Below are 12,908 nucleotides of genomic sequence, written 5' to 3'. Positions count from 1 at the left end.
ATAAACTGAAAATTATTACCCTGGGCCCAACACTGGACTGTCATGTTTGACAGTAAAAAAAGTTGATAGATCCACTCACTACTTTGAAAAACTATGTCAAGGCAAACTAAAACTGATCAAGAAACTAAGGTGGAGAGTAATTTCTATCATTATTGAAAGAGTGAATCTGCCCTCTCTTTTTTTAATCTCTCTATAGGAAAAAATGGCCACCAGGTCTTTCAGGGGTTTTCCAAGAAAAATGTACATGATTTATATAAAATAGACAGAATCGATGAGGATTTGTGGACATTAAAGAAGCATATTTAAAGATTCAGATATTAAGGTACTTTGCAAGGTTTACTTCAAGTTTGACAGAAAAAAATACTTATTCACAGTAATATTTGAAATTTGTTCCTTCTCTCAGCTTGAAGACCAACCTAGTCCATTTAAAGTTAAACTGGGGGTCATATGACTCTTCAGTAAAAATTAAACTTTAGTGCCATTTTCAGTTTGGAAAACTTCGTTGAAAAAAAAATGCTCCCAAAAACAAGAAATAACTACCAACATCAGATTAAGGCTCTATGCAATGAAGGGAATTAGAACTGGGAAGCAGATCCTGCGACAAATATTGACAGAGCATTAACAAAAAAGAGAACACTCACCACGTCTTCGAGGGGTTTTGCGCCGAACACTTTGAAGCTATTCTGAGGCTTCCCTGGAGTTGCAACGACCACGACAGCCTGCTGCCCCACTCTCGTGGCAAACTCATCGATTGTTTGCTATGAGGGTAAGAGATGCATTAGGAAAATATAAACATACTATACTGGGAAGTGATATCAGTGGTCAACTTTAAAATGAGATAGGGACCATTCGAAAATATGGTGGATAACACATCTTACTTACCCTTAACTTTCGGAGAAGCCTATTTTGTTGCCTTTTTCGAAAAGAGGGATTTGTCTCAAATGAGTGCGGCCTTTTTCTCTTTTTGGCAGATGCTATTGCAGCGGCTGCAGCCACACCGACAGGTCCTGAGTCCCAAAGAAAGTATATGTAAACACACACAATGTGAACACTTCCCGCTCAATACTTGGGATGTGATAATCAAAGTAACTCCCAAGAGAAGAAAAGAATACAACCCCGAAAAAAAAACCTTGAAGCCATTTAAACCTACTACCACCAATCTCATCTCCAGTTGAAACATCAAATTATTAAAAGGTATATTTAAATCAAAACCATTTTGTAAATATATTAGGGCCAAGATTATTTCAAAGTATACAACTTAAAATGCCCATTGAAGATAAAAAAACATATTTCAACAGAGCATCTTTTTTTTAAATTTACCAAGAAGTGCCTACTGAATTTAAGGCAAACTATCATATCAAGCCCAGCTTGTTGTAAATGGAAGAATGATTTACCCAAAATCAAGCAACAAAAACTATTTTGCTTTAATTTTTTACATCCATGAGTACCAAAAATAGCATATTAATATTTAGTTCTACATAACTGTGTATTATTCGGTATAAAAAAAATTAAAATTCATATTTTCGTGTTAAAATTATAATAATTAATCAGAACTTATAAAATTAAGATAGAAAGTAAAACTAAGGAGTAAAAGATAAACCCAAGGGCTGACACAACAAGGTTTCCATCAATACCACTTCCATATTTCAAATTATAACGATTGATAACTTCTTTCCAACTATGTTATGGTAAATATACTCCATCTACATATTAAGCAATGAGCATCTATCAAAGGCACTCACATTTAAATGGCACAAAATCCGAAGGAGGATGGTTTTCAAACAGATTAATAGAATTTAAATAATCCTTTCATTCAAAGCACTGATTTTCTTCTACCTCGATTCAACTTTTTTTAGTTTTTAAACCAAAACTTGCTCATTAAATCAATAGACCATCTATATTTAGCACGACTATTAACGCATAGTACAGAAAACTCTGATAGGATCACCAAATAAGATAAATATGATATGTACCACTATCAAACCTTGCCGATTCCAAAAATAGAGTTGTAAACTCATGAAAATGCAAAAATCAAAACCGTAAATTAGGAATTTGCCTTTTTCTATTTTTGCACATAGCAAAAAGGTCCTGCAGGTTTAGAGAATGCATTATGTAGCAGATCCTATGAATCATGCAAACTCTCATTATCAATAGAAAATAAACTTGGTCAAGATATAATTTACTGAACACAAATGTCCAAATAATTGAAAGCCAAATGAAATACTCCTTTATCTAAAACAACTTTTAATTAGCACAAAACTGTCACTTCGACACAGTAATCTCAATTCAAGATATTTAATATTAAATGAAGGGTTGAAAGAGATTAGGCCCTTCGTCAAGATTTAATAGTCGGTGATTATTAAATCACTGCTCTCAATCTACCAAATCTATGATGATGATTGTCACGAGGCTTGTCACTGGATTCATTAAATCATTCCATCAATACTCATTCCAATCAGCAGGAAAAAGGCTTACTAAATTATCACATGAGCAAAATCTTCACTAATAAAATTCAACAGTTTAAGCACTGAACGTACAGGAATAGATTTAATAACATTTCTCATAAAATTGGTGTTTATTGCAAGGTCATTTATCACATATGGACTCTGCTACACTGGTGTGCTTGACACAGAATCTAACCAATCTAATGAGAATCCACAAAAAATCAAGGACTTTGGGTACAACACTTAAAAATTCTGATGAATGACCCAAAAACGTAAACAAAATGAAAGCGCCATTCCCTTGCATGAATTAAGTTTACCACAACCCAGTTCGTTATTTCTTGGGGCACACATGACTAATTCCACACTTAACTGAACATTACCACCACCTCAATTTTATCACAGACCGTATCCAAGTAAAACCTCCCAGATATTCCCATTCTACATCAAGACTTTTTCCGATTAGCCAAAACGACTGCTAACTTATTGGAAAAATTCCACCGTGAATTTGAATGGCTGGACACCACACAGAGTTTGAGTGGGTTCAATGGTGCATAATAACCTCAGTCACCATTGCCAAATTGAAAAACAAAACCTTAATTTTTCAAAGAACCAAGACAGTAACTTTTAATGGAGTCACCTGCTATATAATGTATATGATGGAGTCATATGAATTAAAATGCATAATCTGTGAGAATATAAAAATAATTTGCCTAGGTTTTAATCCTGGTCAAGGTGAATCATTTTTTACACTGAAATTTCTGAATTTCATTCACTTTTACCGTTCGTCTTTGTGTGATTACAGGATTAACGCAACCTCCTCACTGGTAAATGGGAAGGACGATGCATAACCTTGCTAAGCCAACCCTCAAAAGGAGATTAGCGGAAAAAATAAAGAGGATACCATTCCCATTTATTCCACAGGCCCACACCACCATGGGGAGGATGGGAAGAGAGGAAGCGGAAGGAAGGGGAGGAAAAAAATAAATGAAAAAAAACAAAAAAAAGTGTCAACTACCGTGTGCCCTTTGCCAACCTGCTGCAGCCAGCTGCGCCGTCACCTCATCCCCCATCGCAGCTGCCATGAGGTCACCGTCATCCTCCTCATAGGCCGGAGACTCTGCAGATGAGGGGCAGGCCTCTTCATCCTCCTCTTCTTCCTCCTCCTCCTCATCGTCGTCATCCTCGTCGCAGTCTATGATGCCCCGCCCCGAGTCCTCCCCCCCTCCCACCCTCATCACCACTCCCACTCCCTCAGCCACGCGAACCTCGTCCCCCCCATCATCCTCGTCATCGTCCGTGCGGATGATCCGACGCTGGTGCTGCATTGAAGTGCCCACCCCTGGGCCGTGCACCACCGAGGACGTGCTTGAGACCACCACATGGTTCGTGGGGGTGAGGATGGTGGCGGTGGTGGCAACGCCCACAGGGTGGCCATCGTCACCCTTGGTGACCGTCACTACCGGCGTCATGATTGTGGCCCCCTGGCCATTCTCAGCTTTCACGACCATCAGTTCCGTCACAGGGATCCCCCCTTCCACACCACCCCCACCAGGGTTTCCCCCTGAACCGTTCATCGTCACCATTGGAAGGGGAAGGTGTACTGCCAATACCCAGTAGGGGAGCAACGGGTGTCCCCCCTACCGGAAGATGCTCTCCCTAACCTGCGGGGGGGACGAGTGGCATGTAAATACATATGTGATATTCAATGCACAGAGATGCCTAATTCAATAAACAAACGAATACCCCTCCATATGTACACACACACATGCCTTGGCATGGCATTCATCTCACCATTTATGTTTCATTCAAGAGTTAACCAAAGAAAGAGACTGATAAAAATGAGACAAGAAGAATTTAAATATAGGCAATGAAAATTTAACAAGCAAAATTAAACGGCACAAACAAAAAAATTGTTCACAATCCTTACTTTGTCACGCATTTAGGTCACAAATTATACATGGAGAGCAAAATTCCTTGAATTTCTTCATAGGAAATATTATTCCTTCAAAATTATACTGCATCTAAGTTAATGCATTAATAATGGCAGAATGCATTCATTGAGCATTTTACATGAAACTTTGAATCAGTAAGGGAACTCAAAGAAAGCGTAACATTAGTTTAAAATGTACTGGGATCATTGCAATGAATAAATAATGCTCTCAGAAGGGATGAAGATAATTATGAGTCAAAACAGTTAAAAACAAATTTACAATTTTATGTTTCAAATACCCTCCACCCTTGTATTTTGAATAAGAATGCATGAAGACAAAACAATAATTTGATCACAAAGTGTTATCTTTTCTTTCATGAATGAAAATACACAGTTGACCTTAAACTATCATGAAGTGATGGTATCAAGTTTTGCCATGGAGAATCAGTTTGCAAATAGTAAATTAGCATGACTATTAACAGTTGTATATTGCGATAGCTGAAGCAGAAGTGTGGTGTCACGACCACTTTAGGTGTGGGGAGAAGGGTGGAAGGGGGAATAAGAGTGACACAGGTCTTCACAGGAGAGAAAATAACTAATAATTGCCATAAACCATGGTTGCTCATAAGAGACATGTATGTCTCAGGGCACCCACCACATGACCTTATATGCCAACACAACTACCAAGAGATTTGCACCACTCTTAAAGATAATCAATCTGGATGTTGGTAATCAGAGCTGAAAAAACCTTTACGTTGAAGGATACAGTATTTTCCCATCGATAACGTGCACCTTATGTATAATTCGCACCCAGAACTTTGTAGTTATCAAGAATTTGTATAGATACCACACACCCAGGGCTTCATAGTTAATCTTGAGCGTATATAGATGCCGCACATCTGTGTCTGTGTGTGTAAGTATATATATTTCGTGTAAAAATACGTCTATATCCATGTATTAATAGATCGTAACAACCAATGAATAAATGAAATCATAATTGCCTGAGGCTATATCTATTGTAAGTACGCAGAAGATTAGAGCCAGGTGATTGAAATGAATTCCAAACAACAGAAGGATCAAAAAATAAACAATATTCACAAGCCAACACAATATGCTGCCTTTTTGCTATGATCCACATGTCGAAACGAGACATAGTTTGGGTGCCCTTTTACTTGCTATATAAATTAAATTTCAGCAAATGAAATATAAAAAAATAAGAGAATGAATAAAATAGAATTTTCTTGTTTTGCTTGCTTTAATTCGCTTTGTTAGTATTGGTGCTCAGCTGTTCTTAGACACCCTCCAAGTTCTGGATTCAGTGAGATTTAAAATGGGTTAGGAGAGACGTGTTTTATTTTACATACCTTCACTGCCTCCAGATGGATCTCCTCTGCTTTTGACGCCAAGCAAACTAAGACACAATGCTAACGGAGCCAAGTCTAGGGCAACCGGATCCCCCGGCAATGGAAATGAAGTCCTCGAGGTCAGCCTATCGCTCCCAAGGCAGTCAAACCCATTTTCAACCTCATGCACACCTAAGTACAACTCTGACCTAAACACGAAATTGAAAAAAATTGGTTAGTTGCTGGGGAATTGGTTGCAAAGAATATACATGGGTAAGGGCAAGTATAGGAGCAAAATCAATCCCTGGCCACACTTGGATATAGCATTTCCCCAAACCTTCACTACTTGCTCCATCCATCAGAGGAATAGCGCTTGAAAATAATAACTGGGGCTTTACACACAATTCCAAAAATTCAAAGAAAAAGGAAACTGCTAAAAGGTTAGTGAATGAAAACATGTTTTTGTCAACGGATTAAGGGGCCTAGATTTCAACGACGAGTGAAATCTGTAAAAAAAAAGAGTCTACGGCATATACAAGAAAAAGAGGTAGGAAACATCTATTTAAATGTCACACACCACTTAATTGCATTTCCATATCAATAAACAATTACAGATTAAGTTGTGCTTGCCCACATTCACTAATAAATTTGTTAAGATAAAAAAGTTTGCAAATTTCATTGCACCATTTTTACTTAACAGCTTTAAGTCCTGGTTGCTTGTATTTACAAATATCAATGACATATGGAGGTACATCATACTTTGCCTTGACGAGGGGATATTGACATTTACAATCATAATCATTTATTCAAAAATATCACGACTTATTCTTCATTTCCCTTAATGTGTCATGATCGTAGATGGAGAAAAAGGATAACAAGTGCTTAAATAAACTTGTGCAAATCTACCTGATTTGATCATAATCATCTTACCTTCCAAATTAGTATGAAGCACATTATTTCCCCATATTAAATCAAAAAACCACGTTAACCAAGTTAAATTAATTATGGTGCGGGACAGGAACACATATCTTTCCAATGACCAGCTTACTTAAGAAAATTAATCGAATTTTTAATGCTCCATTACCATATTCTGCATTGTGTTCCTTTAAAAGTGATACAGATATTGCATAAATATCATTACGAACGGTAGGTAGCATGTAAATGTTCAAACATCATTGCCCGTTAATTTTAACTATTAAAACCCAAAAAATTCTCATTAATCATACTGAAATGACAAATTTGGATAGAGCCTTTATCAAGTTTTGTGAAGTTGTGTATTGGTTTGATGATGGTTGTGTATTGGACATTCATTTAATATCACATCAGCATTAAATTATTTTTGCTGCCAGGACAGAAGTACAAAATTCACAGTTCCCTTGTAAAGATTCATATGTATAGAACTCGGCAGATAACCCTTTAATGCATTACAGTATTGGGATTACCAAAAAGCCATTGTGGCCCAATGACTACTGCCAATTAATGATTCCGGGGCTTGGACAAAAAGTGAATGTATTGAAAATCCAGGAACAAGTCTTACATTCATTTAAGTATTCCTTCAATTTAGATGGACAGCCAATTTTTAATTTATCAGAAATGCATAACATAGGAGCCAACACTAAGACACCATTGATAAATTAAGTATTAATGACCTAAACTGGCATTATTTTGATGCATGAAAATATGGTTAACTCTTGTGTCTGTAATACCTATGAATAACTCATTTACCTACTGTTAAAGAGGACTTCTTGCGTTATTTCTTTTAAAAAAATGCAGTTCCGCCATGTTAAACCAAAAACCATACCTCAAATGTACAGTGGTCTTTTGTTGGGGGGGGGGGGCTCAAAACATACATCAAATCCATATCAAACTGCAAGTCCCTCAGAACTACTAGAAAATATAGCGGTACATGGAAACAATCTGAGTTCCCACAAAAATTAATTTCGACATTATGTTGGCACCATTTCTGGATCCTATCCATGATTTTGGTATTTTATAAACTTCCTCTTACGGAACTATCTCCTATTTTGGAGACCACAGAAATCAATCATTTAGGAATTCATTTCAAATTGAATCAATGTATTTCCCTATCCAGGAGTTAATTCAAGATTTTTCAAGGGGTTCCGAGAGGATTTCTGAGAGCCTTCCCTCACATATCACCCAAAGAGTTTTCTGTGAATCTACATTTAGCCAGATTTGAAAGAAATTAATGAATCGTAAGTTTCTTAAGGAATACAATGCTAACAGAGCATATGCAAAGTATAAGTACCATTTTGCTCTTTCTTTCGAATTATACCCGATTGTGTTGAATATTCAAACCTGAAAATTAATGCTTAAAAAAAAAATAAAATCGGAAAGTAGGAAATTTCTACGTGGTGATTCCTGAGGGAATTTTTGATGAGTGAGTCACGAAGTAATTATGGTAATCACTACTCAATAGAAGTCTAATAATACCCTGCAAGACTTAGGCAATTAAATTTTACGACTACAGATATTTTCACTTTCCAACGCTCATTGGGTGAATGTATGATCCAATATTTTTCATACTATGAAAAAGATTTCCAAAACACATCCAGCCATCTCCCTTTTGCATCTTGGTTTCTACTTTAAGAACTATAATTTTAGATGTAGCAGGGTGAAAACAATAAGAATACATATGGAGGTCAATTAAAGAAACTTTGCTTCATCGAACAAATCATGGAGGAATATTCTAATGAAAAAAGTAACATGTGTTTTGTGCAGGTGATACCTCACCATGATTACCCACCGATTTCCTGAATTACAGAGGATTTAGGGAACTGCCACCTATTTCATAAATATACAGTCAACACACTGAAAGCATCACACAAATATTGGAAACCCTAGGTTTGGACCAATGGAATAACATTGTTACTTGAATTATTTTAACAAACAAATAAGGACAAATTGAATTGATTACATTAATAAAGAAGGAAACTTCTCCCCGCACATTACACTGGTATGCAAGAGATGTGAAAGGGAAAATGACTGGCAAGCAAACCAAAATGCACTCCCCTAAATAATAAGTGTATTCAACTTTTGACTCATCAGAATCAACAATCAGCTACTACATACAGCATCTGGCTTACATGGGCCCCAGACACTTTAACCCTCTCCTGTTGTCAATTTGCCTTTCTCATTTCATCATTGGCCATGTCTCCATCTACAGACAGGGCTACAATAGCAAGCTATGCATCTGCTGAGATTGAATTGGTACATTAGACTTTCGCACATTAGACTCCCATTCACTTGCCATGGATTAAAATCCTGCCAGAGGATTTTTTTTATTTAGAGCTACCCAGATTGCAAATTGGGTGTTGTGCTTGTTGAAAGCACTTCAAGCCACGTAGGCACGATCAATCCATGAGAGACAATGTAAATATGTTATGAACATACCTATGAAACAAAGAAAAACCGAAGTTTACTGCCTTGACTATTTTGTGTTCCCAACAAGACACGATGGTAAAACTGTGCACTCATGGCCTTCTTACACTACAAATAGGGCAACACTGATAAACAGCATTCATCTCTCCCATTCCTGGCTTCCCTGATAACCAACCTACCCCAATATTATCCAATAATCACTAGGCAGGGCAAATAACTTCAGCTTTTCTACACCTCAACAAAAAACTACTTGAAGCCAGACAATTTTTCATAGCATGTAGCTAGATGGAAAAAAATAACAATTTAAAAAAATCTTTTGGCTGGTACCCTCAGCTTCAACCAAGGTATGTGATTTTTTTAGGGGGGTCAAAACTTTCTGGAAAACCCTCGGCAGCAGAGGAAAAGAATCTGGCCCTCCATGCCCTGATGTCTGTATTCACAAGCCATCAGGCTTAGTATTGAGTGACCTCTACTATCACCTACCAAACTGACCTTCGGGTTGATAACTGTGTTGGTGGTACTTTTTTATTTGAGGTATGCAGGACATAAAAAAGATAGTATTTGTATATTTTAGACTCAATATCATTATTAGTAGTGTATCTATTTAAGGTAGATTTTTGATTGACTGTAGAACTACAAAGTCTGGCATTCCTAAATTTTAGCTATCATCCCAATACGAGATGGGAAGAGAGAAAATTTATTGAACGTGGCTATAGCTGCTCTTCCTACCGGTAAAGCATTAGTGGCATGCATTTAAGACTGTTTGGCCTTAATAAGGCCTAATTAATGGAACAGTGCAGGTATTTCCATGCCTTGCTTTGATTCTCCCTGTTGTGATTATTATCGAGAGTAGTCTACCCACTGAATTGACTCCCTACCCCAACAACCTAAGACAGGCCAGTATAATTTTTGTTTGAAGGGCTGAGAAAGAGAAAGGTTGAGTAAAGCAGTCTCATCGTAATACTGTATACATGATATAATATCCAGTTGTACAATGGGACTGTAATGTGATGAAACTGTGATATGTGAATAATAATTATTAAGTACAACATTCTGTGGAGGAATTCTCCTGTTTGGAGGCTACTAACACCAGATCCTCACAGGAACACAAAATTCCTAGAAAATTAAACCAATCTTCTGGAAAAATAGCAATGTACTGTTTGACTAAAACGGTATACCTAAAACATAATGCTAACAAAATGAGGGTGATATCATTTCAGCTTCATTAAAAAATTAGCATTACCATCACCTAACAGCATTACCGAAAATCACTCACAAGAAAAGAAAACTTATTTCTGTGAAATGCGATTAAATAAAAATATGAGCCTGTCACAAAAACACACCTGAACTTTGCTGTGTATTTTGCAGGTGAGGCAAGGGAGAAACAAATTAATAATCGCATGTCAATACCAACATTAATAGAATATTATAAAAATCTTTTATCCAAAAGAGCCTGGTTAATCCATTACATACCACTAATTACATTCGCGCATAAATTAAAAGCAAATGGAGTATTTGAGGGCGAATAGGACTGAAATGGGTGTAAATGACTAATTAATTATTCTATGCATCATTTTTCTATTACACTTTTAACAAAACTCAAAAGCTTCCGCCCAAAGCCTAATTTTCCCTCTTTTAGATGAATTATAATTTATCTTGGCTAAATCATTGCTGTAACTAGCAATAAAACTCGTATGAATAAGATGAGCTCTGAATAAATATGAATACTTTACTAGCCTATATCCCAGTCAGATATGAGAACATTCTGCTCGAGGATAAATAAAGATTAAAATGATTTATGCAACAAGACTAACACTTAACATTAATGATCTCATCGCGAAGGGCAAAAAATTGCCGTTGTAGAACGTCCTCACAAAATCGCTAAGTTTAGTGGCTCTAAGCAGGGCACGGTCTCGCATAGACAGCCGTGACCACCTTAGAACAATGCTCACACAAGAGTCAGTGGTAGTATCAATGCAAAAATTGCTGTTGGGTAAATGACTAATAACTTTGGAAAAGAAAGGGTATAGGGTGTTTTTGGTAACCCTAGCGATGACATGTAATGATACATAGGTGGCGTGCTAGACTAGTGGACAGAGCGTTGGACAACTGACCGCACGGTCCCTGGTTCAATGCCAAGCCATACTTTAAAACAATTTAAAATCCAAGCGGCGAGATATTCTAGATCTAGAACTTCGTGGGAAACCGAATGGTAGCACAGAATGTACCACATACCCATTCCCCGAATAGGTGTATTTCACTCGCCGTAAGGCTTAGTTCGGGGTGATTTATGCTCACAACTATCAATAACAGCCCTTTGGTTCATTGCTATGATGATCCCGTGAACTTGTAACGTTCTTGGTTATGGATAAATGTGTAACGTGCGGCTAACTATTAGCATTGGTATGCTATACTGAGTTGTGACGAGCTGGAGTACGATTATACTGAGATGAAGTTATCTCAGCCAGTTGAACGTATTTCGTTCATTTCTTTCTTCAAATTTTCTTAATATTCAACAACAATTCATAAGGTTGAAGTTTTCCTAAGTACTCGCCGTCGGTCTTAAAGGCAAGTTATGGATGCACGCATTCTTATAAAGAACGTAACCGTTGTGTACATACAACCGATTTCTCTTCCAACGTAACCATAAACAGGAGAAAACGGGGTTAAACTTTGCTGGGAACCCGATTGCTTTCCTTTGTGTGGAAATACACTAGCAATGAAATTTGACTTGAAGTAAACTCCTAATTCTCGATAATCGATTCTCAGAATGTCTTCTGCATCAGTGCATATTTAATGCCGGGGTTAATTTTCGATACAAAATATTGATGATATTCGTAAGAAATTGTCTAAGTTTTTGCGCGCATCAGAAGAGCTTAAGTTTGTTCACAGAGGAAGATTGAGGGAGTAATCTTGTTTCATAGTTTATAATGAATATGTAACGAGAAGTGCACAAGAGATAAAGATAATTGTGTATGTTAAGTTTAATGTTCAGAAATCACTTATTGGAATTCTTCGTTAAATGGCATACAAAGCCTCCATTCCTCAAGCGGTTTCGCTAGACCTGTCACTTTAAGAAAATCAATAACTCTGAAATCCACTAGTGCGAGGAACGCTGGGATTAAGATAGCCTAGCTCTATGTTTCCTTGATCACTCTTTCTGGACACAGCTATAAAAACTTTACTTCCACATGAAGGCATAATACCCCTGAGAGTAGTACAATTTACAACTTGAAGTACAATGTTTACTTGCAGTACCGAGTGTTACAGTTCGGTACCTTGCGTTTAATATGGCCTCCATTGGTTCTATAAGTAATTTAAAACAAAGCATACACACCAAATGGCACGTAAGCTTACATTTCAAACATTATTAAGCTGGGTTAAATTTTCACGTCACAAGTAAGCGAAACGACACGGATGAATGCAAGATACGCGCGGAACAGCACTGAGCAGGCCCAGTTAAAATTTGGACACTACGGCTGCGTACGCACCTGCGTGTAGGGAGGGCCATTTCAACTCGAAAACATGTCTCTCGTCACAGTTCCACTATAATTGCCACACTAGTAGTCACTTGCGATGCTTTCAGAGCCACGGGACGATTCCGACACAATCTTAGACACTATTATCACCGATAATGAAAAAATCCTGTCCACAACCATGAATATCGATCGAAACCAATCATTACAAAGAAATGCACAACAAAATTTTAGCGGTGGCCATCTTGAGCCTGCGCGGCTGCGCATAAGATTTTAGCAGACGATACATAATTATAGAGTTGACAGATAAAGAATT

General features: G+C 37.3%; 1 protein-coding gene and 1 long non-coding RNA gene across 2 annotated transcripts in view; both read right to left on the bottom strand.

The window, feature by feature from the left end:
- Positions 1-3,679, bottom strand: part of LOC139691381 (DNA-binding protein P3A2-like) — a 31,109-nt gene extending 27,430 nt beyond the window's left edge. Inside the window, exons 1-3 of the mRNA XM_071589181.1 lie at positions 3,478-3,679; positions 883-1,007; positions 642-758 (exon numbers count right to left, since the gene is read on the bottom strand). Of these exons, the coding sequence (XP_071445282.1) occupies positions 642-758; positions 883-1,007; positions 3,478-3,679 (444 nt within the window). The remainder of the gene's footprint in view (positions 1-641; positions 759-882; positions 1,008-3,477) is intronic.
- A 14-nt stretch (positions 3,680-3,693) lies between these two features.
- On the bottom strand, positions 3,694-12,824 carry LOC139691328 (uncharacterized). Its single transcript, XR_011701589.1, has 3 exons — positions 12,608-12,824; positions 5,739-5,926; positions 3,694-4,105 (listed from the first exon to the last, which is right to left on the bottom strand). It is a non-coding gene; the product is annotated as an uncharacterized lncRNA (long non-coding RNA).
- Positions 12,825-12,908: the final 84 nt, after the last annotated feature.

The sequence above is a fragment of the Hetaerina americana genome, unplaced genomic scaffold (assembly GCF_022747635.1).
Source record: "Hetaerina americana unplaced genomic scaffold, ioHetAmer1.1.p SCAF_33, whole genome shotgun sequence".
Classification (NCBI taxonomy): domain Eukaryota; kingdom Metazoa; phylum Arthropoda; class Insecta; order Odonata; family Calopterygidae; genus Hetaerina; species Hetaerina americana.
Note: the sequence above shows the minus strand (reverse complement) of the source record. Positions and strands in the feature narration are given on the sequence as shown.